This window comes from Sorex araneus, chromosome X, assembly GCF_027595985.1.
Source record: "Sorex araneus isolate mSorAra2 chromosome X, mSorAra2.pri, whole genome shotgun sequence".
In the NCBI taxonomy this organism is placed as follows: Eukaryota; Metazoa; Chordata; class Mammalia; order Eulipotyphla; family Soricidae; genus Sorex; species Sorex araneus.
Genome location: NC_073313.1, coordinates 109,249,398 through 109,271,186, shown reverse-complemented (window position 1 = coordinate 109,271,186; position 21,789 = coordinate 109,249,398). Strand labels below are relative to the sequence as shown.

Here is a 21,789-nt window from a genome sequence, read left to right as displayed (position 1 = left end):
TATTAACACTTTTGGTTTGTTGCAAACCTTTGATTAATTTCCAGGGTTCTAAAAACATTCACTTTGACTATTTCCTAGGATTACTGCGTTTTTATAGGATCCGCATTTTAGAGACTAATCCCACATTTTGGAAATCTAGAATTCAGATTTATTTTCTAACTGATTTTCAAATTTTACGTCATTAAAGTATTTTGGGACTAAATCCTTTCAGATATTAGATTCCATTGTATTATACTTTGCCTGAATTTAGTTTTACAAATATTTATTGTACTCCTTGTTTTCTTAGTATTTTACTTTCTGACCCTCAATCAGTTTTCTGATACATTATGTTTGGTAGTATAGAATAGGGAACAAAATTCTGCCCAGAAGGCTTTCTAGAGTTTAAGAGAAATATTAATTTCATTAAAGTGTTTTGAAAGAAAAAATACAAAATTAAACCAACAAGACTATGACAAAGACTATACATGACCAGCCAAGAATTTCTACAATAGTTTATATGTAACCCTTTACAGAAAAAGTTTATCAAAACCTCATTTATAATGAAGGTATAATATACTAGTAAAAAGTAAGTGAACTTGATATAGTAGGTTTTGTTTATAAAGATTTAATATTTTCTTTTTATTGATTCATAATTAATTTGCAATACTATAGAATTTGAGAGATTAGCTATTTATATCCCTCTATATATGTATTTGGCTCATTACACCTACCACCAAAATTCCAGAGCCAGCGCAAATACCTCTCTACCCATTTCTCCCACCTCCAATTTCCTTCTGATAACCACCAATTTTCACTTAGTCCAGAAATTAGTTTTGTTGCATTGCCAATTTTTTTGCTTCAGTTATTTAAATTCCACATAGTAGTAAAACCATCAAGTTACTGCACTTTACTTCCCTGTTTCTTTCACTTAGCATCATGACCTAAAGACACATTTATTTTCTCCAAAATGACAGAATTTCATCTCTTTACATGATTGAGTGCTATTCCACTGAGTATGCAGCTTCTTTATCCATTCACTTATTGATGGGCATTTATTTGATTTCATAGTTCAGTGACTGAATAAAGTGCTACTGTGAGTGTAGGAGTGCAAGTTGTTTGAACTGATATTTTCATAGCATTAAGATAAATACCTAGAAGTGGCATTCCCGAATCACATTATATTTTTCATTTTTTATTTTTTAAAATAATGATTTAATATTCCTTATTGAACATTGGGACTCCCAAGTGGATCTCAGGAGGTAAAGATATCCTACCAGCAAATTTCAGTCAATCAGGCTAATGGTTCAGTGTAAGGTCCCAATGAGGTAATGTTGTTCAACTACTGCAGTGCTAGGATATCCAAGCTACCCCTGTGAGAATGGGGTGTCCAGGGTTATACCCAGAGTTGCTTGGGGTACCATGTGATGCCTGGCATCAAACCCACATATGGCACATGTTAGGCATCCTTAATAACTACTATACTATCTCCTAACCCCTCAATAACCTTTAAGAATCCTAGATAGTCTTATAGCAGGCAGCTACTTAATAGGCATTCCATTGCAAATTTTGTATTTTCTTGATGAAGAAAACAATTTAACAACTTGCTAACTGTCACAGTATCAATTAGCCAGGACTAGAACCTTGGATTTCTGAATGTGCTTTACTCCTCCTTCGTTTCTTAGCTACCCCAAATTTTCTTGCTCCTTATTTCTCAGCATAATGTTACTGCTATAGGTAGATTCCTCTTCTCCGCACTGTTCTTTTCCTCATACCCACTTTTCCTTCTACCTCAGAGAGAAGTTGTATTTTTCACTTTCCTTCTGAAGTTCTATACTAAAGTTTTGTTCTCATTATAACAAAGGTCTCTTAAATAGCCATAGAGTTGACCCTATAATTTCCAGTTCCTTTTGGCATCTTGCTGATAACATGAAGAAAATTAGTGATTTTCAAACTTTTTTAACTTGCTGGTGGAAATATAAAGTATCATTTTGGCCCTGTAACTAATTTTTAACAAAGATATATCAGTCAGTTATTGAAGGCATGTATATTTTTAAATAGTGTTGGAACAATTTAGTATCAGCTAGCAAAAGAGTGAGCCCAACCTAAATTACACACTCACGCAAAAATTATTTAAGAATGGATTACACATGTAATATTTAGAAAGTAAATATAGGAGAAAATATTTGACCTCAGGATAAGCAAAAAATTCTTAAATTTAACAATAAAGGATCTGGAGCAATAGTACAGCCAGTACTATTGCACATGGCCTAAGCGGGTGCAATCCTAGCACTACATATGGTTCCCTGAGCCTCAACAGCTGTGATCCTTGAGTGAACACAGATCCCGGAGTAATCCCAGAGCACTGCCTGGTCTGAACCACCAAAAGATCAAAACAATTTGAGTGCCTTGGACCTCATGAAGATCTCAAACTTGAAAACCCTTGTATTGAACTTCTGGCCTGCTTAGCTAAATATCACTACCATTGGGCCCCCTAGATATCACATAGGAAACTCCCCCACCCCCACCCCCACCCCCAACCCCCTACCAAAAAGTTTTTAAACTTGAGATCTGTCAAAATACACTAGTAAAATATCAAAAGAAAAACAATGGACTGAGATACTATTTTCAAGCCATGTATCTAAGCAAAAACACAGAATATAAAAATAACACTTAAGGGGCTGGAGTGATAGCACAGTGGGTAGGGTGTTTGTCTTGAAGGTGGCCGACCCGGGTTTGATTCCCAGCATCCCATATGGTCCCACGAGCGCCTCCAGGAGTAATTCCTGAATGCATGGGTCAGGAGTAACCCCTGTGCAATGCCGGGTGTGACCCAAAAAAGCAAAATAATAATAATAATAATAATAGTAACACATAAAACTTCAGGTAAAAAAAATCCATTTGGGAAGTGGATGGGAGAGAATCTGGGGTAAATAGAAGAGGGGTGGACATGGATTGGAGGTGCGAATATTATAAGCCTGAAAACCCATTGTAAGCTATGTAAATTACAATGTATAAACAGTTTTGTTATCTTTGGATCACACCTGGTTGTGCTCAGGGCTTACTCCGGGATCTGTGCTCAGAGACCACCCCTGGTGGAACTGTGGAAACTATATGGAGTTCTGGGCATTAAACCCGGGTCAGCTGTGTGAGAGGCAATCTTTCTGCACTCTAATACTATCTCTTTGGCATCTAGATTGAAAGTAATAAATTAAAAGTTAAAATTCAACCTATGTCCCACAGCAGCCATCATGTCAGTTCATCTACCGGCCTTGTTCAAGAGACTGGTAAATAAATCTGAAAAGAGATCAACTCGTCACAAAAATTTCTAGGATATTCCTCATGAGCCCTCTGAGGTGTCCTTGGGAGGGAGGCAGAACAGCTTTGGTCCTACCAAAGCCCCGACAGCTGCTCCCACTCACCAAAGCCACTGCCACTGGTCTTCACCGTCTCAGGACTAAGCTCCACCAAGAACTTAATTTGTCCAAATTTTGGGTATTTTGGCCGAAAACTCCAGGTCTTCTTGAAGTCAAAATAGGGGACCTTCCCACATCTGCTTGTACTTCCAGAATCTCCGGCAGTGATGCCACATCACACTGCTGCCACCATGTAAGATTTTCTACCAGCTTTGTTCCAGAGATTTGTAAATAAATATTAGACAGCCCAGTTAAATATTCTGGATTTTTTGGAGCATGCACTCACATTCACAGCTGCACAATATCTCCAAACTCTACAACACTAACATCCCAGTAGCAGCACATCAGATTGGATGGGATGTAACATAAATGCCAATCAATCTTGACTAACTAAAACATTAACACAAAAGGCTTAACTTGCAGCAACATCTTAGCAAACCTTTAGACAAGGACTTAATGCTCCCATGGTGAGATACAACAATTTTCACAAATTTTCTTCTACGAAAAATTTTTGTGATCATTCCATTAATCATTTACTGGTAACAAGCAATACAAAATAAATTATTGTGGGTATGTTATGGGGGCAGGTTTGTGGTGTGGCTGGGAAAATGAAGAAGACAATGTTGGAGGGAAGGCGACAGTGGTGGTGGCATTGGTGTTAGAATATTGAATGCCTATAACAAATCAAGATGAACAATTTTGTAAAACAGTGTTTAAATAAAGTGGGAGAGAAAAAGAAAAAGTCCCTGAAAAGTGAAGAAAAGCCATTAAACATTTTGCTGAAGAGAAATCCACTATGCATATGGAAAGATGTTTAGCAAAATTAACCATGAGGAAAATTCAATTTAAAACATCAAAGATTTATCAGTACGCATCAAAAAATAGCTAAAATAAAGAGTAATGAAAACACTAAGTGTTGGTGTGTATGTGTACAGATTGGATCACTTACACTTTTCTTGTAAATACATACATAGTATAGTTACAATTGTATCCAGTACATCAGTCAACAGAAAATTAAACATGTAGTTCTCATACCACTCAGAAATTGTACTCGAGCTATTATCTCAGAGAAATTAAACCTTGTGTTTATACAAAAATCTGTGCACAAATGTTTGTAGGAGCCTTATTTGTTTTTATGTGTGTGAGTTCAAGAGCTATTGAGTTTTAAGTGATTTATTGTATAAGTTCCTTTCAGGAAATGAATAGAGAGCGGAGAAGTGTCAAGCAAATATGTATTCTCTTGGGTAGTTCAGTAAGAGATATGATGTCCTAGGTTTATTCCAAGCACCAAAACCAAAAAGCAATCTCAGTGAAACAGTAAGTCCTGTCCTGGTTCTCAGGGGATTCTGGAGACAAAGTCATAACTTAAAAGATTTTTTTCTGAAAATTGTGGATTTATCAAGGTATCCACTGTGGTTAATTACATGGTGGTGGGAAATTGTGAGACTTGTAGGTGATATGCACAGAACTCAGAGAATGGGTGCACCAAACAAAGATCTTAGCCAGCCATGATTCCGAATCATTTGGAGGGAGAGATTATTCTTTGATTCCTCTTTATTGTCTCCTTCCACAAAAACATTTTTTACTTCTTCACAAATTTCCGTTTTGAAAGGACAAATCACATACCACCCTCCTAACTTTGAGCAGGAATGTATATTGTTAGATTCCTGCAGTGGTGTTGTCCCCTAGCATCAATGCTATGTACCTATGATTATTTGATTATAATTTAATGGATAGTTTAAGATCAACTCATAAGAAAAAATAAGTAATGTTTGGGTTGATAGTTTAAAGAAATTTTATTTGTAATAGACCTAAACTGAAATCATCACACATGCCCTTAAATGGATGAATAATAAAGCAATCTGTAGTACAACCACACTATAGAATACTACTTAACAATATAAAAGAGTAAATTAATAACACACACAACGACTTGGATGATTCTTTAAGGTTTTATGTTGAATGGCCAATATCAAAAAGTTATATACACTGTATAGTTCCATTTATATAACTTTATTAAAATTATAAAACTGTAGAGTTGGAAAACATAAGTGGCGAGTGCTTAGGGATGGTGGAGAGGTGTATGTAGCTATAATGAAATAGTACTAGAGAAACTTTAATGAGGGAGCAGTTTTTTATATTTGCATTATGGTTGGCGTCAAACAAATATGTGATTAAAACTGCATAGAGTTTGGGGCTGGAGTGATAGCACAACGGGTAGGGCTTTTGCCTTACATGTGGCCTACTGGGGTTTGATTCCCAGCATCCCATATGGCCCCCTGAGCACCGCCAGGGGTAATTCCTGAGTACAGAGCCAGGAGTGACCCCTGTGCATCGCCGGGTGTCACTCAAAAAGCAAAAAAAAACCTACATAGATCTAGACACAGTATGCATGCACACACATTTGTACATAAAAAACTGTAATATTTCCATTGGGGAAATGGAACAAAAGACATATTAGAATAGGAGTACCTCCCTGTAGTTCAAATTCCCGTGGGTTTATAATACTTAAAAATAAAACTAAGGGCCATAAATATAGCACAATACAGTACAGTTTAGTATAGTATAGTATAGTATAGTATAGTATAGTATAGTATAGTATAGTATAGTATAGTATAGTATAGTATAACAAAGAATGGTATGGTATAGTATAGTATAGTATAGTATAGTATAGTATAGTATAGTATAGTATAGTATAGTATAGTACCCTTACAAGCAGCCAATCCATGTTCTGTCCCTGGCATCTTATATTTTCCCTCAATGACCACCTGAAGTTTTTCCTGAACATATATCCAGGAAATAGATGAAAACAAAAACAAAAACACTCACATCATCTTGTCCACTTCAGAGTCCAGTATGCTAAGAAACAGAGAGTTAACTTTGCTTTTTATCTTCTTACAGGACCTGTACCTGCCCCTGTCCTTGGATGACTCAGATTCACTTGGTGATTCCATGTGAAGGAGGAGTATTCAGAGTCCAGAGTACAAATCCAAGCTTACAGTTACAATAGGGTACTTCTGCTCAACTGTCCAACAGGGCTATTGGTGCTTTCAAGTTTTTTAAGTTTTGTTATTGTTGTTCTTAAAGACACACTGCAATATGTTGGATTTATTTTCCTGTGATTTCTCCTCTGGGCCACTGATCCACAGTTACCAATTATAAGAGATAGATTGATAATCATCATTTGGGGTAATTTTCTAGGGATGCAAAATATGCTCATTCTTGAAATTTCTATCGAATACTTAGGCACCTGCACTATTTCCTCTGTCTGACTCTGCTCCTGCCCAAGAATCTTCCTTCAGTAGAACGTTGTTTATACACAACCCTTAAAATGTGTGTGGGGTAAGGAGGGGTGCTCCATTCACAAATTCTACAGTGACAAATACAAGTGTCCCTTGTCTCCTGATCCCAAGAATGCTGAAGGATCCTGGATGAACAGCAAGTAAGCTCCCCAGTCTTGCTATTCATTCCTGACTGAAACCTTAGTTTGTTGTCTAGCACTGATTCTGGTGTCAAGGGGGAGAAACACCAGCAACTTGTAATTCTGACACCAGATCCTTAGAAATCCAGTTCAGGGCTAACTAAAGGAGATCAGGCAGAATTGGGAAATACTGTAGACATTTCAGTAGAGATTATAAAGCACAGTGAATTCTTTGTCAACCTCTCCACTAGGGCAATTGGGAATTAATAAGCAATTAATAAAATTTAGGAGTGAGAGAGTTTAGATTCCTAAGTGAGCCTGTCTAACATAGCAAGTTATTACACAAACTGTATGGTATCCATCTATCTCTGTTCTATTGAATGCCTTGTAAACAGCCAACACTGAAAATACTGTGAGAATTGTTTTCAGGTCTGACACCTTTCAGTCGCTTTTTATAGCAAGAAACCAATATCCTTTTTATAAAAACTTGTCGGTATTTCAGGAGCAAACTCTTCAGGCTCCTTTTTTATAAACTGGTGATTTTTCTTTTGTCTAAAAAACACATGCAGAAAATTTACCAAAAAAAAAAAAGCAGAAGAATGCGTAGTTTAGAAATCATGCTGTCACTGCCAAACAGAAACCTCCAGGAGAAAACAAAATGAGTAGCAAAGGCCAATTCAATAGAATCAGACTTTTGATAACTTTTTAACAGTTATACTTTAATAATTTCAATGTGGACCAGACATTCTAATTATATTTTGAATGAAATGTTATGACATATTTTAAGCAACTCTTTTTTATCTATATTCCTGATATTTCATACTAATACAGAAACCTTTCACTTGTCTTTAACAGTAGAAAGGATTTCCTTTTGCTAAGGACTTATCATTTGAAATAGTTTTTAGTCTTTGAGGTACAGGTTTATCAAACTGATTTTTATCTGCAATCATAGCCCATAATGGCAAAAACAACTAAATTTAAGTGAAAGCCATGCATGCCAATTTTATGTTTCCTTTTAGCAGATGTGAAGCTTTCCTTATTTCTTTGTAATTGTTCAGATATTTTGAAGGATGCAGCATTTGAAGCCAAGCAGTTCCTTGGCTATTGAATGACTTGCAGTTGTTCTCCCTCTTTAACTGGAATGAGCTTGCTCTATGTGTGTATGTGTGTGTGTGTGTGCTCACATGTATGTGTGCATGTGTGCGTGCATGCATCCACAGCTGCTTCATAACTAAGAGATGTTACAGAATACCCTGACATGGATCAGTGGCAACTTGGTGATTGCTAATAAGTACTGTGTAGGAGGGAACTTGGTGGTGGAAGGGGTAACTGAGATGCCCCTGGGAAAGGTACCCTTAGCTACAGGACACATTTTTGGTTCAAGAAGTATCCAGGTGTTGGTAGTACTGGTTCCTGTTGAATTATCTATTTTCCCCTTCTCCTTTATTTGTAAGCCTGGTAGAAACCATTGAGAGGCCCGTTTGCTTACCCCATACTTTTTTCCTTGAAGCTGAATAGATTTAGTGCCCAGAACAGTTTGTGTTACTTGGGGCCATGGTGATGGGGGCTTGAGAGTGGTAGAAATCTGTTTCTAAACCTCAGGCTATACCCACCTCAATGATGTACCCATAGTCATTTTCCAGGATTAACACTACCTTTCTTTTAAAATGAGAAAATGGAGGTCCAGGCAGCTAAATAACCTGCTGATAAAGAGCAAGGCTAGAGGAAGAATCCTGATTTACTTATGTCCAGATACTATACTACCTCTTTGAGCATTTCCTTGCTTGTCACATATCTACCATTAGAAAATGCTGAAGGAATATGTTGTCTTTAGAAATAAATTTGAGTCAACACTCTTCTATAATAATGTTAGATTGTTCATCTTTCTTTTAATCAATTTTAAGGAAATGCTTCTATTCTGCCACTTCAGGGGCCTTGATGTAGTTCAAAATTCAAGCCTTCAATGATTGCATCTTAAACTGACTCATTTTTGAGGCAAAAAATTGTAACAGCACTTTCATCTGTGTCATTCATTCCGAATTTTACCCAGTACTGTTTTACCAGTAGAGATCCATTGTGTTACCTTTCTCACAGTCAGAAAATATGAAGTCGTTCAGCAAACATATGTTACCACTGCCCTACTTCTTCCCCTCTCTCTCTCTCTTACACACTCTCAAGTACATGCACATGCACACATGCATACACACAAACACACAAACACACATAATCTGACTGATGCTTGTTCCTACCTCCTGATTTTTCTCCATTACAGAAATAGAAATAGGGAAAAAGAAGGGGGAAATGTATATATGGGGCTGGGCTGAACAATTTCATAAGTAGTATTAACTGATGTAAATTGAGAGAAAAGCTCCTTTTCTCATCACTGTTTTGGAAAGGATAGCCATTAGCATGACTGCTTCATGTCCTTAAATACTTTAGTATTAGCCTAGGTTGAACCACAGAGTTTTCTACCTGGAAGGACCCTTAAGAGCACATCATTTACTCCAAATTTCTCATTTTAAGGCCAGGAATGAAGATCCAGAGGTCATTTTCTCAATGTTGCACAGGTGGCCAGGGCAAGACTGGGATTAGAACCCACATCTCCTGGCTCTTATTCCAGGGTCTTTTCCCACTTAGCAGTTTTGCCTTCCACTAGGCTCCTGAGAATTCTTTCCCAGGGTCATGTTGCATCTTGGAGCCATATGGTGTTGCCCTGATCTGAGCAAGAAATCCCCTGGCAATCTAATACAGCTCTTCCTCCTTGTATTCACATGGTTTCCATTCACATGGACTGCAAATGTACCCAAAGAGAAGGGGGCATTGAAGACCACTATAATAATGGATTCTAATTTAGGGGATCATCACTCCAACTTGAGATGTCTCAGAACAGCATCCCTGAGGTTCTGCCATGCCCACATGGAATGGAGGCTGACTCTTTTCTTTAGGCAGTTCATAGTATCTCATATTGGTTGGTTTTTGAAAGCTGAGTGAAATGGTTCTTGTTATTGCAGCAAAAATAAGAAGGAAGGAGGAGCAGAGCAATAGCTTTGTTCATCCTTATTTCATAAGATGGTATCTCAGTATTTTTTAAATGACTGTGGCTGCCATTCCCTATTAAAACTTTCTTTTAAAATATGGGAGTGAGCGGCTGGAGAAGTAATACAGTGTGTAGGGCAATTGTCTTATATGCAGCTGATCAGGCTTCTACCTCCAGCACCCCATATGGTCCCCTGAGACCTGCCAGGCATAATTCTTGAGTGCAGAGCCAGGAGTAAGCCTTGAGCATAATCAGCTGTTGCCCCCAAACAAAAAATTGATAAACAAAAATAAAATATCGGGGTGAGACTAGCTGGAAAAAAATGGCCTACTCATGCTGTAGTTGCCCTCATTCACAATGTCCCTATATCTCTCCTGCCAAGGTGAGGACAATTTCCAGGTATAGTAGAGGGTTTTTTAAAACTAAAGTGTACCCTGGAAACTGATGTCACCAAGATAGCACGTCATGTGCTCTACACACCATATCCATTTTCTGCTTATTACTCCTGTTCCCTTCTGTGATCGAAACCAGAGGGGGCCTACACACATAGTTCTCTCACAGCAAATCTCTTTCTGAAACCATAGGTTAGTCATAGTCATCTACCAACCCACCCAAAGAAACTCACTCTTTCCTGTTTCTTTTCCCAAATTAGGTGGTTCCCCAAGAAAATTTAAAGTGGATACATAGTTACCTGCAAAAAGGCAAGGAGAAATTATTGAAAGCAACCTTATAGTCTTTGAATTTCTGGGTTGAAAGACCCAAAATATTCCTCAGATTGGGTTCTAAGTAGCTTTTTAAAAAAGACACAAATCTCTCTGGCACAAAGGAACAAACATACCCATGTTAATAAAATGAGCTCCAGAATACTGATAAGAATGTTCTCCTAGTATCAATCCTTCTCAGAGACATATGTGCCAAGAGATTTCTAAGACAGTTGCACTGGGGCAGTGGGATTTGAATGACCTTTTTCCCTTTCCAGTTTGCAATGAGGATAAAAGGCACTGGAAATGTCTTTGTTCTTTTTGAAAAAGGCTATTGGAACCTCTACTAAGCCACATGGGCTCAGTTGGGTCCTCAAGGCCAGGCTTCATTAATAATTACCCTCATTTCATGAAAGGATTTTGACAGTCTTGGTCCAGATTGGTTTCTTACGTAAGCCATTAGAGTTTAGAAGCTCATCTGGGATGCACAAGGGTTAATATTCAGTTTAGGGTTCTGGAATCTATATAGACCAAAGTCCCAGCCACTGATATCTCAACTGATGTGAGACCTTTTGTGTAGCAATGGAGTCTTGCAATTGTTTGCCTTCCTACATATTTCTCTTGTTTTGGGTCTTTAAAGGTGTCATACATAATTCTGCCTCTTCCGTCAGACTAGGATAGCACCTGTAGCCTTACCCACTGTTCTATGATTCTCTATGTTTTTTTCTCCCTCCCAGGTATGAACACCTGGAAGAAATAAGGACATTGAATTATGGATTGAATTTTGCTTACTCCTTGGCTGGAGCGGCATTTCCAACAGATTGAGAGTTGGTGGTCAGACCCCAGTCTAGTTCTATTAACAGCCATTGGATTATGCCTAGTCAGCCTTAAAGGTGGTGATCATGGACCAAGGCTACAAAGGCCGTTTCTTTAAAAAATGAATTTCCAGTTTTATTTTTCCTTTGGCTAATAGACCCTGTTACTCTAGTGGGTAAAAGACTATAGGTTCTTGTCACACAGTAGCCAAGATTCATGTGTGAAAGGAAAATACATTTCTAAATCCACAGAGCATTGATTCCAGTGAATGACCTACCATGGGCTGGGATTATTAACAGCTTCTCTTAGTTTCTCCCACATTTTCTTTTTAAGACTAGAAGCCTCCCTACATTAGCCTGTTTTTAGCCAGGCCTGGGCAAATAATTTCCCCCTCCTATCTCTTCAAGATTAGGCGGCTTCCTCCTCTGTCTCCCCCTTCCTCACTCCCAGAAATTGCCTCTATCCCTAAAGATCTAGTGTGTTTTTTACTTACCCAGACTCTCGATGTTTCTTCTACTTATTTGTTAAAGGTTTATGCAGACTTCCCACTTTGGCTTCATGTGGTATTAGTTGTCATATGACAGGATTCTTGCACTCCCTTCTCAACTGTTCTACACTTTATCCTTTGGTTCACATTATCTGGAATCAGAGGGAATTTTATCTTACTTTGGATGCCTTGTGACTAGGGGAGTGTAGAATTCCCATTGAGAATTAAGGCATGTTTCTGCTTTTGATTAGAAAGACAGGCTAGCTGGGAGAGTTCATATGGCAAAACAGACATTAGGATAAACACCTTGTAAACTAAGACTAACATGTTAGAAGCCTTGAAACATCTCATTTCTGGATCATTAATCTGAAGAAATGAATGACTTTCCCCCCACTCTCCACCTCCCCTGTGTATCTCTTTGTTTTTTGTTCTCTAGCATTTTTCAACTAGGGACCATATGGACCCTTGTGGGGCCCCAGAAAATGCCAAGAGGGCACAGACAAATATCACATAAATGGCATCCATAGCACAAGACTAGGGAACCAACAATTAGAACAGGGGTCACAGGAAGGAAACTAGGTCAGAAGGGGTATATGGTCAGAAAAAGTTTGGGAAACACTATTCTTTCTATTTGCTTTCCTTTTATCTTGTTACCACTCTTTGCTTTTGATAGTACAAACATACATCCTTTGTCTTGTACTATCTCTGTCATCTGCTTTTTAATTTTTTCCATCCTCTTTTCTAGGCATATGTCTTTTCTTAGCCCTGTGATTTTTGCCTTGGAGATGAGAAAATGTTTCCAGAGTATATCAGTCCCAGTCCAGTTTGGAATATGTTGGTTGGAATCAACCTTATCCTGGCCCTTTCTTCCCCATTTTCAACTGCGATTCCCCAAAAAAAGCAGATCCTCATAAATGGCTTCATTACAGCTTGTGCATCTTGGGTCTTCACTTTCCAAGTACCAGATAGAGTACTTTGTGGTTCCTTTTTAGTCGGCCATTTTGTGGAGCAGTGAAATGTGCTCAGAGAAATAATCAGCTGAACAACAACAAAAAAACCCATGGATTCATAATAATATTAATTTATTTGTTTAATTTGCTCATATTTTTAAAAGCTGCAATATAATATAATATGAGACCACAAGTAATTTGTTCTATCGTGTTTTTGTCTGAATGGGGATGTTGGATGATGGGGAGCAATTTGTCTATAAATTTTTTACATGCTCTCTATATAACCTTAGGCTTTAGGCTTACCAACTGTTGAATTGTTTTATCTAAACTGATAGGCAATCGGGGTTGATTTGAATTAAAGTGGTATTTAATCAATCTGTATGATAAAAATCGTTTACTAAATTCATCTAATTACTTATTATTAACTCTTTCCATTATCCTATGCAGACAAACATATACAAGTAATTGGTGTACCTAAAAAACAAAGCTGAACTTGTAGGTGCTAAATTATTCAACAGGTTGCACAGCCCTTGGAGATATCTATTTACAGTACCATATAGAATGCCCTTTACAATGACTTTTCTTACAAATATACTTAAAGGGATTTGAGCAAGTAAGAGGTTATACCAAAATATCTCCAATGTATGGTCCTGTAATATATTGCAGCTTGAAGCCAATGATCCCTTATGACTTGTACACAACGAATGCATGTTTTGATAGAATTTTGTATTTCTCATCTGTGATAATTACTTTAAAGCATTTTGTCACCATTTTTGTGCCATTTAACTTGTACAGGAAACACTTTTATGGCCATTTTCAAAGGGAGAAAGTTTAAAATGGAAACAGCCCACCCTTTCTGCCCTATAGCTGTAGTTAGGACTCAGTAACTGTAGCAAAACAGCTGTAATTGGTGGTTGTAGTGTTAGAGGCGTTAGCTTGCTAGTGACTAGCTTTGGAGAGTAAATGCATGGTATTGTACATCACATTTTTAAAATAACTCATTTTAACCTCTGAAAAGAGTATATTCTTCCTTGTGGTCCCACTTTTCTCCCTTCCCTTCTCCCCAACTGCTCCATGGTGTCTTGCAATTGTAAATAACTGATTTGAGGGCCAATAATTTTTGCCAAGTAAAGTCATCAAGGAATAAACAAAGAAAAAGGAGAAAATATCAATTCTCAACAGTCTCTCAGCAATTATTGACTATTTCTCAAGGAATGACAGTGTGATCAAAGAATCAATCTTGGCATAAAAAATAGTGGCAAAATTGGAAGTGTTTTCAGTCATTTGATTACAGTGCAATTAAATTGTTCTCAGAATCATATATAATGAAAAAGAGTGTACAATTATGTTTTTAGCCCAGTTTTGAGATGTTTGGAAGCCTCGGTAGGCTTTACTTGACCAATGAACTACAATTATAAAAAACAAGAGAAAAAAGAGATATATAAAAGATATTTAGGAGTTTTTAACTGCTTCTTTAGAATAGCTATAGCCAGGAAAGACAAAGCCATGGGTTTGCCTATACCGATATCAGTTTTCCAGGCAGTACTTAGCTAGCATTTAAACTGTAATTGAAAAACAGTGCTCTAAGAAGCATTCTCCTTTTCAGTTTGCTGTTCCCACTTAGACTTGGAGGTTTGGTGAGGCCCATGTAAACCAGCTGGAGCAGACCCTTTTCATAGCCTGTGCCCGTTAATATCCCTCTTCCTCCCTCCACAATTTGATGAGGACTTTCTTTGGTCAGAGGACTTCAAAGTTTAAAGAAGCCCTCCAAACCCTGCCCATGTGTGTAATGTGTTGTGAACTGTGAATGCTGTGGACTCACAGCGTTCAATACTGGGCAGCCAGAGAGCTGCTCTTGCAATCATTTTGGCTCTCAAGCTCTGTTCTTCATCTCATTCTCATTTCTGTGTACATTTGCAAGATGTGTGTAATGTCATTTTCCAAAAATAAAATTTGATTTCAATATTTCTGGCTGACATTCTCTTTTTTTTAAAGCAATGAACTGATGATCACAGAACTACAAGATGTCCAAAATGGAAGAAAACACACATTTTGGGGACCCAACCCCTTAATTTTATAGATGAGGAAGTGAGAATCAATTTATTATGGAAATACATAAATAACATAAATAACCACAGAGCATATTTTCAAATGAATTATTTTTATGTTATGATTTTGGCCAAGATCAGTCTGTGTCATAGATGGTCCTTCTAGAAACTTGTATTCAGTGACCCCAAGATGTTCCTCAAAAATTTCTCTACACTGCCTGTAATTCTTTTAATTTTACTAATTTCAAAATGATGTGAGAATCAATCCTGGATCTACACTGTATTTGGAAAAACAAAAATGCCAGCATCTTAGGTTTGTAGATGTTCCCTCAACACAGTCTTATGTCAACTATCATCTGGTGAAGACAAAGTAAGTAGATAGAGATGGATCTCAGTGTTCCCAATACCAAGAAAAGTTGGCTTCAGCTATCATCAGACTAGTGAGGTAAGTCTTCCCTTCCACTATTACTAGACCCTCTTGGTAGTTGGAGTTTTTGCAATGCCACTCTGAATGATTGGTTTTAAGAGCAGAAATTGGTTATAGTTGTGTTTTACCCATTAGGTTGCATACTCTACAGCTTTTTCTTTTGATTATTAATAAGACGCCATGATTTGCAAAGTTATTTATGACAAAATTGTTTCAGACATACAATGTTCTAACACCAGTCCCACCACCAATGTCCCCTTCCCTCCACCTATGTCACAGGTTTCCTCCTACCCCCAAGCTGCACCACTGGCAGGCATGTAATGAAGTTATTTCATGTTATTTGCTCCAAGAAAACGTAAAGTAGTGGCAAATGAAATTATCAGAAAATAAATCAATATACATGCATTTGTTTTCATTAAAACTTCTCTGAGAACAGTGTTCCAGGTATCCTGCCAATTGCAAAACCATGTTCTTATGTGTCTCAGCGTTCTAGCCTAAAGGAGATAGATAGATACAGAAGAGGGCATATGTTTTGTAAAACATATCTTAGGTTTGATTCCTGGCACCACATGATCTGAAGCACTGTGCCAGGAGCAAACATCAGTTTTAGACCAGGCTTCTTAAACTTTTTCTTAGAACCTCTTTTTTTCCCATGAAATTTTTACATGACCCTGCACACAATATATATAAAATTGGTATACAAATCAGGTTTTTATGAAAATAAATCACGAAATAATTTTTAAAAAATTATTCTAAAGCACTTTAAAAGTTTTATGACTCCATGTGGGATCAGGATCCCACAGTTTTCTAAGCTAGGATTTAGAGCTGTGTTTCACAAAGCGGAAAATACTACCCAATGCCTATCCCTAGGATACTGTTGAAAAGCTTCAGAGGAGAATGGTGCCAGGGTCGCTTTCTGTTTGTTCGCTTAAAGAAGGTTTATTTCCAGAAGGACCCTGAGTGATTTTGTTTCTGAAAGGGGGGATGTCAGCCAAATAAGGTCTGGAACCTCTTGTTTAGACTAAAACAAGGAAGAAATGAAAACTCTTGTATGAACTTTGTTGTAACAAAAAAGGTGCTCAGCTATTTTAAGGAAGATTTTTATGAGCACCACATTCTCTTTCCTGCTCTCCCTATTAGTCTCTACTCCCATGTATTCTCCTTTCCTCTCTCTTCCTCTGACCTTTCTCCCTTTGTTCTCTTTTTATGATTATCTTCTTTCAATACCTGCTGCTGAAGGCCTCCTGAACTCCCTCACAGGCCTGGTGTTAAGCCCCTAGGGTTAGAGACAAAACAAGGGTTTCTTACAGAAAACCTGTGCTCCAGATGCTAAGAACTTATTGGAAATGCCAATAATTTTGTCCTACCCCACATGCAATGGGTCAGAACCTCTGAAAATAAGTTCAGGTCATTTCTGTTTTAATAAGTTTTTCATGTATTTTGAGGAGCTCTCAAGATTGAGAACCCCTATTCTTATGAATTTCACTTCTTTATTCCCCAGAACTTTCCTTAGGTCCTAAGTAAGGACCTAGGTAGCATGTATGATCTGAAGGCTACTTTAGCAACCAAAAGCAAAGAGAACAAGTCTATTAATTCTGATAATATTTTTCTATTTTGTTTTCTAAAGAAGCAATGATTTTTCTGGATTGAAAAAATAGGGAAAGATGAACTGAACTTGGGTCTTTGCAGCTCCTGCAAGAGTCCAGATGAGGACATGAAGAGACCCTGAATTATGGACAGAACAAAGATAATGGTGAGGAAGAGAGTGACAGGAAGCCGGCGCATATGCTGCCTGAGCTCATGTGCTGCTTGTGCCCATGTGGCCGAGCACATGTGTCACCTGAGCACATGTGTCACCTGCATCTCCCCTCTTGAGATGTGTACTTTCATGCTTTCGTGTCTGGTGCTAGGATGTGTGTAGAGCTCTCTCCACCCTTGGAGAAGCTCGTGTTTTCTCTTGAGCGCCTTATTCTTACTATTCTCTCTCCCACTTATGCCTTCCTCCTTCCCTCAGAAACCTCTAAATAAAATCTGTTTACTCCAAAAAAAGTGACAGGAAGCCGTTGAGACAGAAATGTCAGGATTTGGTGGCTGGATGGGAGATAGCGTGTAAAAATTAATGTATGATGCTGAATTAAATGAGTCAGAAGGAGAGGGACAGATACAGAATGACTGCATTCATTTTTGGTATATAAAAATATATAGTAGAAGACTCATATCCATGGAGAGGGAAAACAGTGATTAGGAGGACCGGTCAATGGTTGGAACTAACCACTAGTGTGTGGGGGGCTGAGGGTAAGTAAGATAGAGAAGAGACTAGTATGACAAAATTAGCTGGCAATGAACACACTGGACCAGAACTGAGGGTTAAAAGTAAGTAAAGGGATATTCTTGATAACTTTTCAGTATCAGTATTGCAAACCACAATGCCCAAAATGAGAGAAAGACAGAGACAGAGACAGAGGGACAGAGAGAGACAGAGAGAAGAAAAGAACCTGAGAATAAAAGAGGCAGGCTGGGGGTGAAGGGTGATGGGAGGGAACCTGGGGGACACTGGTGCTGGGAAATGTACACTGGTGGAGGAATGGGTGTTGGAATACTGCATGGCTGAAATCCAGTCATGAGCAGCTTTGTAAGAGTATATCTCACAGTGTTTCAATATAAAAAGTTTAAAAAAAACATAAAAACGAATGTATGAAAGCAACAACTTGACTTCTGGAATTCAGTCCTAGATTTCCCATCCCCAGATGCTATCCTCTCTCTGTACAGCCCAGTAGCTTCCCTCTTATCCACCTCCTCCCCTGATTTGCACCCTGGCTATGCAATACTCATTCACACTTCACTCTTGCTGACAGTCAATCCTTCTTTCCTTGCCCAGAAAAATACCCTCTGAATGTCCTTCCACATTCTCACCACCTGTCTAAATCTCATATGTAGCCAAAACCTACCAGTAATGGAACTTAGGGCATATTTATAAGTAAAACCAACTTCCAAATGGAGAAAAAACTGGCAACTTTCTATCTTGAACTTTCCAGTGCAGTCCTGATATTATGTAAGGGTTTTTTTTCCAAATAAAGGTGATTTGTTAAACATATAACTAAATGTGATTTAGCTTTTAGACTTTTCTTTAAATTTTTGTGTAAATAAATTCACAAATTGGAAAACTTCCTTTGTCAGGACACACATCCACAGTGAGAGTTTGGAAAATATTAATACATTCTGGGAGAGGATTTCTTTGGTTTCCTTGTCGATTCATCTGACCTCACTTTCCTACAACCCCCTGTCAGTGTAGACACTGTTCCCTCTATCTCTAGTTCTCCATTTTCAGAATGCCAAGAGGATATACCAGGGTACCTGATTATATCAAGTATGATTGCTTCAAGGAGACAGTCTTCACTGGGCAGGTAATTTCTCTTTGAATATTAAAGGCTGCTGATTTTCTCCAATCAAGAATACTTGGCTTAAATGATTGTACTATTTCTTCCCCTTCCTTCCATGTGCACAGTCTTGGCTAATTCTGAAAGTACTTACTTTATCCAATTTAGAGAGAAGTCAATTCTGAAATCCTGCTTTTTAAAAATATTAATTTTTTTAAATTAGTGAGTCATCGTGAGGGTACAGTTACAAATTTACCCATCGTCATGCTTGTGTTTTCCTCATACAATGTTCAAGAACCCATCCCTCCACCAGTGTCCATTCTCCACCACCAATGAACCCAGTATCCCTCCCACCCTCTAATCCCATCCCCACACCCCACCCCACTCCGCCTCTGTGGCAGGGTCTTCCCTTTTGTTCGCTCTCTCCTTTTGGGTGTTGTGGTTTGTGTTAGGGGTATTGAGTGGCCATCATGTTCAGTGTCTAGTCTATTTTCCACAAACATCTCCTTTCCTGTGCGGGATCTCCAACCACATTTTGATTGGTGTTTCCTTCTCTATTCGGGCTGCCTTTCCCCCAGCATGTGAGGCCAGCTTCCAAGCTATAGAGCCAACCTCCTTGTATTATATACTCCTATTCTTGGGTGTTAGTCTCCTATTCTGTTATTTTATATTCCACAGGTGAGTGCAAACTTTCTATGTCTGTCCCCCTCTTTCTGACTCATTTCACTTAGCGTGATATTTTCCATGTTGATCCACTTATATGCAAAGTTCATGAATTCATCTTTTCTAACAGCTGCATAGTATTCCATTGTGCAGATGTACCAAAGTTTCTTTAGCCAGTCATCTGTTCTCAGGCACTCGGGTTTTTTTCCAGATTCTGGCTATTGTAAACAGTACTGCGATGAACATGTAAATGCAGATGTCATTTCGACTATACTTTTTTGTTTCTCCGGGATATATTCCCAGAAGTGGTATTGCTGGATCAAATGGAAGCTCAATTTCTAATTTTTTGAGAAGCCTCCATATTGTTTTCCAATAGGGCTGATCCAGTCGGCATTCCCACCAGCAGTGTAGAAGGGTCCCTTTCTCCCCACATCCTCTCCAACAGCGGTTGCTTTTGTTCTTTCGGATGTGTGCCATTCTCTGTGCTGTGAGGTGATATCTCATAGCTGTTTTGATCTGCATCTCCCTGATGATTAGTGATGTAGAGCATTTTTTCATGTGCCTTTTTGGCCGTTCGTATCTCTTCCTTAGAAAAGTTACTGTTCATTTCTTTGCCCCATTTTCTGATGGGGTTGGATGTTTTCTTATTGCAGAGTTCAACCAGTGCTTTATATACCCTTGATATCAACCTCTTATTGGATGCGTATTGGTTGAATATCCTTTCCCATTCTGTAGATTGTCTTTGTATTTTGGTCACTGTATGTTTTTCGGTGCAGAAGCTTCTTAGTTCTATTGAAATTCTGCTTTTGGTTCTAGTGTTTACTGTGTTCAGTAATGAATCCGTTCATACAGAGTAGCAAAGTGTCAAAGGTGGAAGAATCCTTATAACCAACTTGTCAAATATTTTCCAACCTTCCCCCCAAGGGTATGAGTCACTTGGGGTACTTGTTAAAATATGATATATGGGACCCCATCCTAGTCCTGCTTCATTAGACTCTCCATGAGAGCAGCCAGAGGGCTGTATATTTAAAAAGAACCTCAGTGATTTTTTAAATTTAGGATGTTCACAGTGCTTAGGATGCTCACAAATAGTATTGTAGATAAAGTCATCCAAAGGTCTTGTTAACACATAGATTTGAATTTACAAGATATTAATTGGGCCTATATATATTCTGCATTTTTTTTGCTTTTTGGGTCACACCTGGTGATGTACAAGGGTTACTCCTGGCTCCGCACTCAGGAATTACCCCTGGCTGTGCTCAGGGGACCATATGGGATGCTGGGATTTGAACCCGGGTCGGCCGCGTGCAAGGCAAATGCCCTACCTGCTGTGCTATCTCTCCAGCCCTTATATTCTGCATTTCTGCCAAGCTACTCATTTATGTTCCATGATCATGGTCCATAGGCCGTACTTTAAGTAGCAAAACATTAAATTCTACCTTCTCATTGTTCAGAAGTGAAAGATAATGAAGCCAATGGAAGGGAGTAATGTTGAGGCAGACATGTGTCATTCCTGAAGACTCCTGACTCCTGGGCTAGTGCTCTTTTCATATGACCAGATTGCCTGTCACTAGAAGGCACCAAAGGCAACGCAGCTGGAATGGTGCTGTTTCCAATCAAAGTTAATTGGAAAAATGATGCTTCCTGAAAGGGAAGCAGCCCTGGTTTCTCTCAGTAATGAGTGGGCACCCTGGCAGGGAGAAGACAAAGGCTGGGGGAGGAAGAGAATTTATGTCTTATTTTAATTGAAGAAATGAGCTGGGGTCTCCTTACAAGGAGGCAGGGGTTTAAGGTCACACAATGTCTTCCTACCTCCTCCAGAGAACAGGAGGGAAAACTGCATTCGGCTAAACTCAACGCAACAATTCAACTAAATTAAACCAAGTAACAAACAAACAAATATCAGGACAGTTGCCAAAGTGTTGAAAAAGTGCAATACCGGAAGTTCTGTGTGTTGTTGAAACAACTCATAAGAGGGGCAGTCTAGGAGCTGGCGGGTGGGTGATGAAGGCTATCAGATATTGTAGTCAATATAATAAACCATTAATGATGAGGAACGAGCTAAGAATTACCCTGCCTAGAATAAATCTTTATTTTAATGGTGCCTTCAGGCACAGGCTTCACGGAGATGAAACTTGATCTGAGGCTTAAACAAGTTGGAATTAGATGAGAAGGATGGGGGTTGATCCATTACTGCCAGAAATACCAAGATGAAGAAAGGCAAAACAGTGGGATCCATGTTCTATGGGTCTTCCCGGAGAGTTCTCCACTTTAGGTGAAAGGTTCCAGGGAATGGAGTGCAGTGAAGTAAGAGGTGAAGATCACTTTTTCACTAACTGGACAAAAATGCAACATGCTACATGATGGCCAGGGAGTGAGTAAATAAACATGGTACAGGATCTCACAGACCTCCAAGTCTAGCTAAGATAGACAGTATTTATTCAAGTGTGTCAATTGTTGTGACATGAGA

At 38.5% G+C, this 21,789-nt stretch overlaps 1 protein-coding gene across 2 annotated transcripts in view; it reads left to right on the top strand.

The window, feature by feature from the left end:
• Positions 1 to 14,769, top strand: part of DCX (doublecortin) — a 152,190-nt gene extending 137,421 nt beyond the window's left edge. For both annotated transcript variants that reach the window (XM_004606297.2, XM_004606296.2), the window contains exon 7: positions 6,294 to 14,769. In XM_004606297.2, coding sequence (XP_004606354.1) covers positions 6,294 to 6,350 — 57 coding nt within the window. In that variant the 3' untranslated portion in view covers positions 6,351 to 14,769. The remainder of the gene's footprint in view (positions 1 to 6,293) is intronic.
• Positions 14,770 to 21,789: the final 7,020 nt, after the last annotated feature.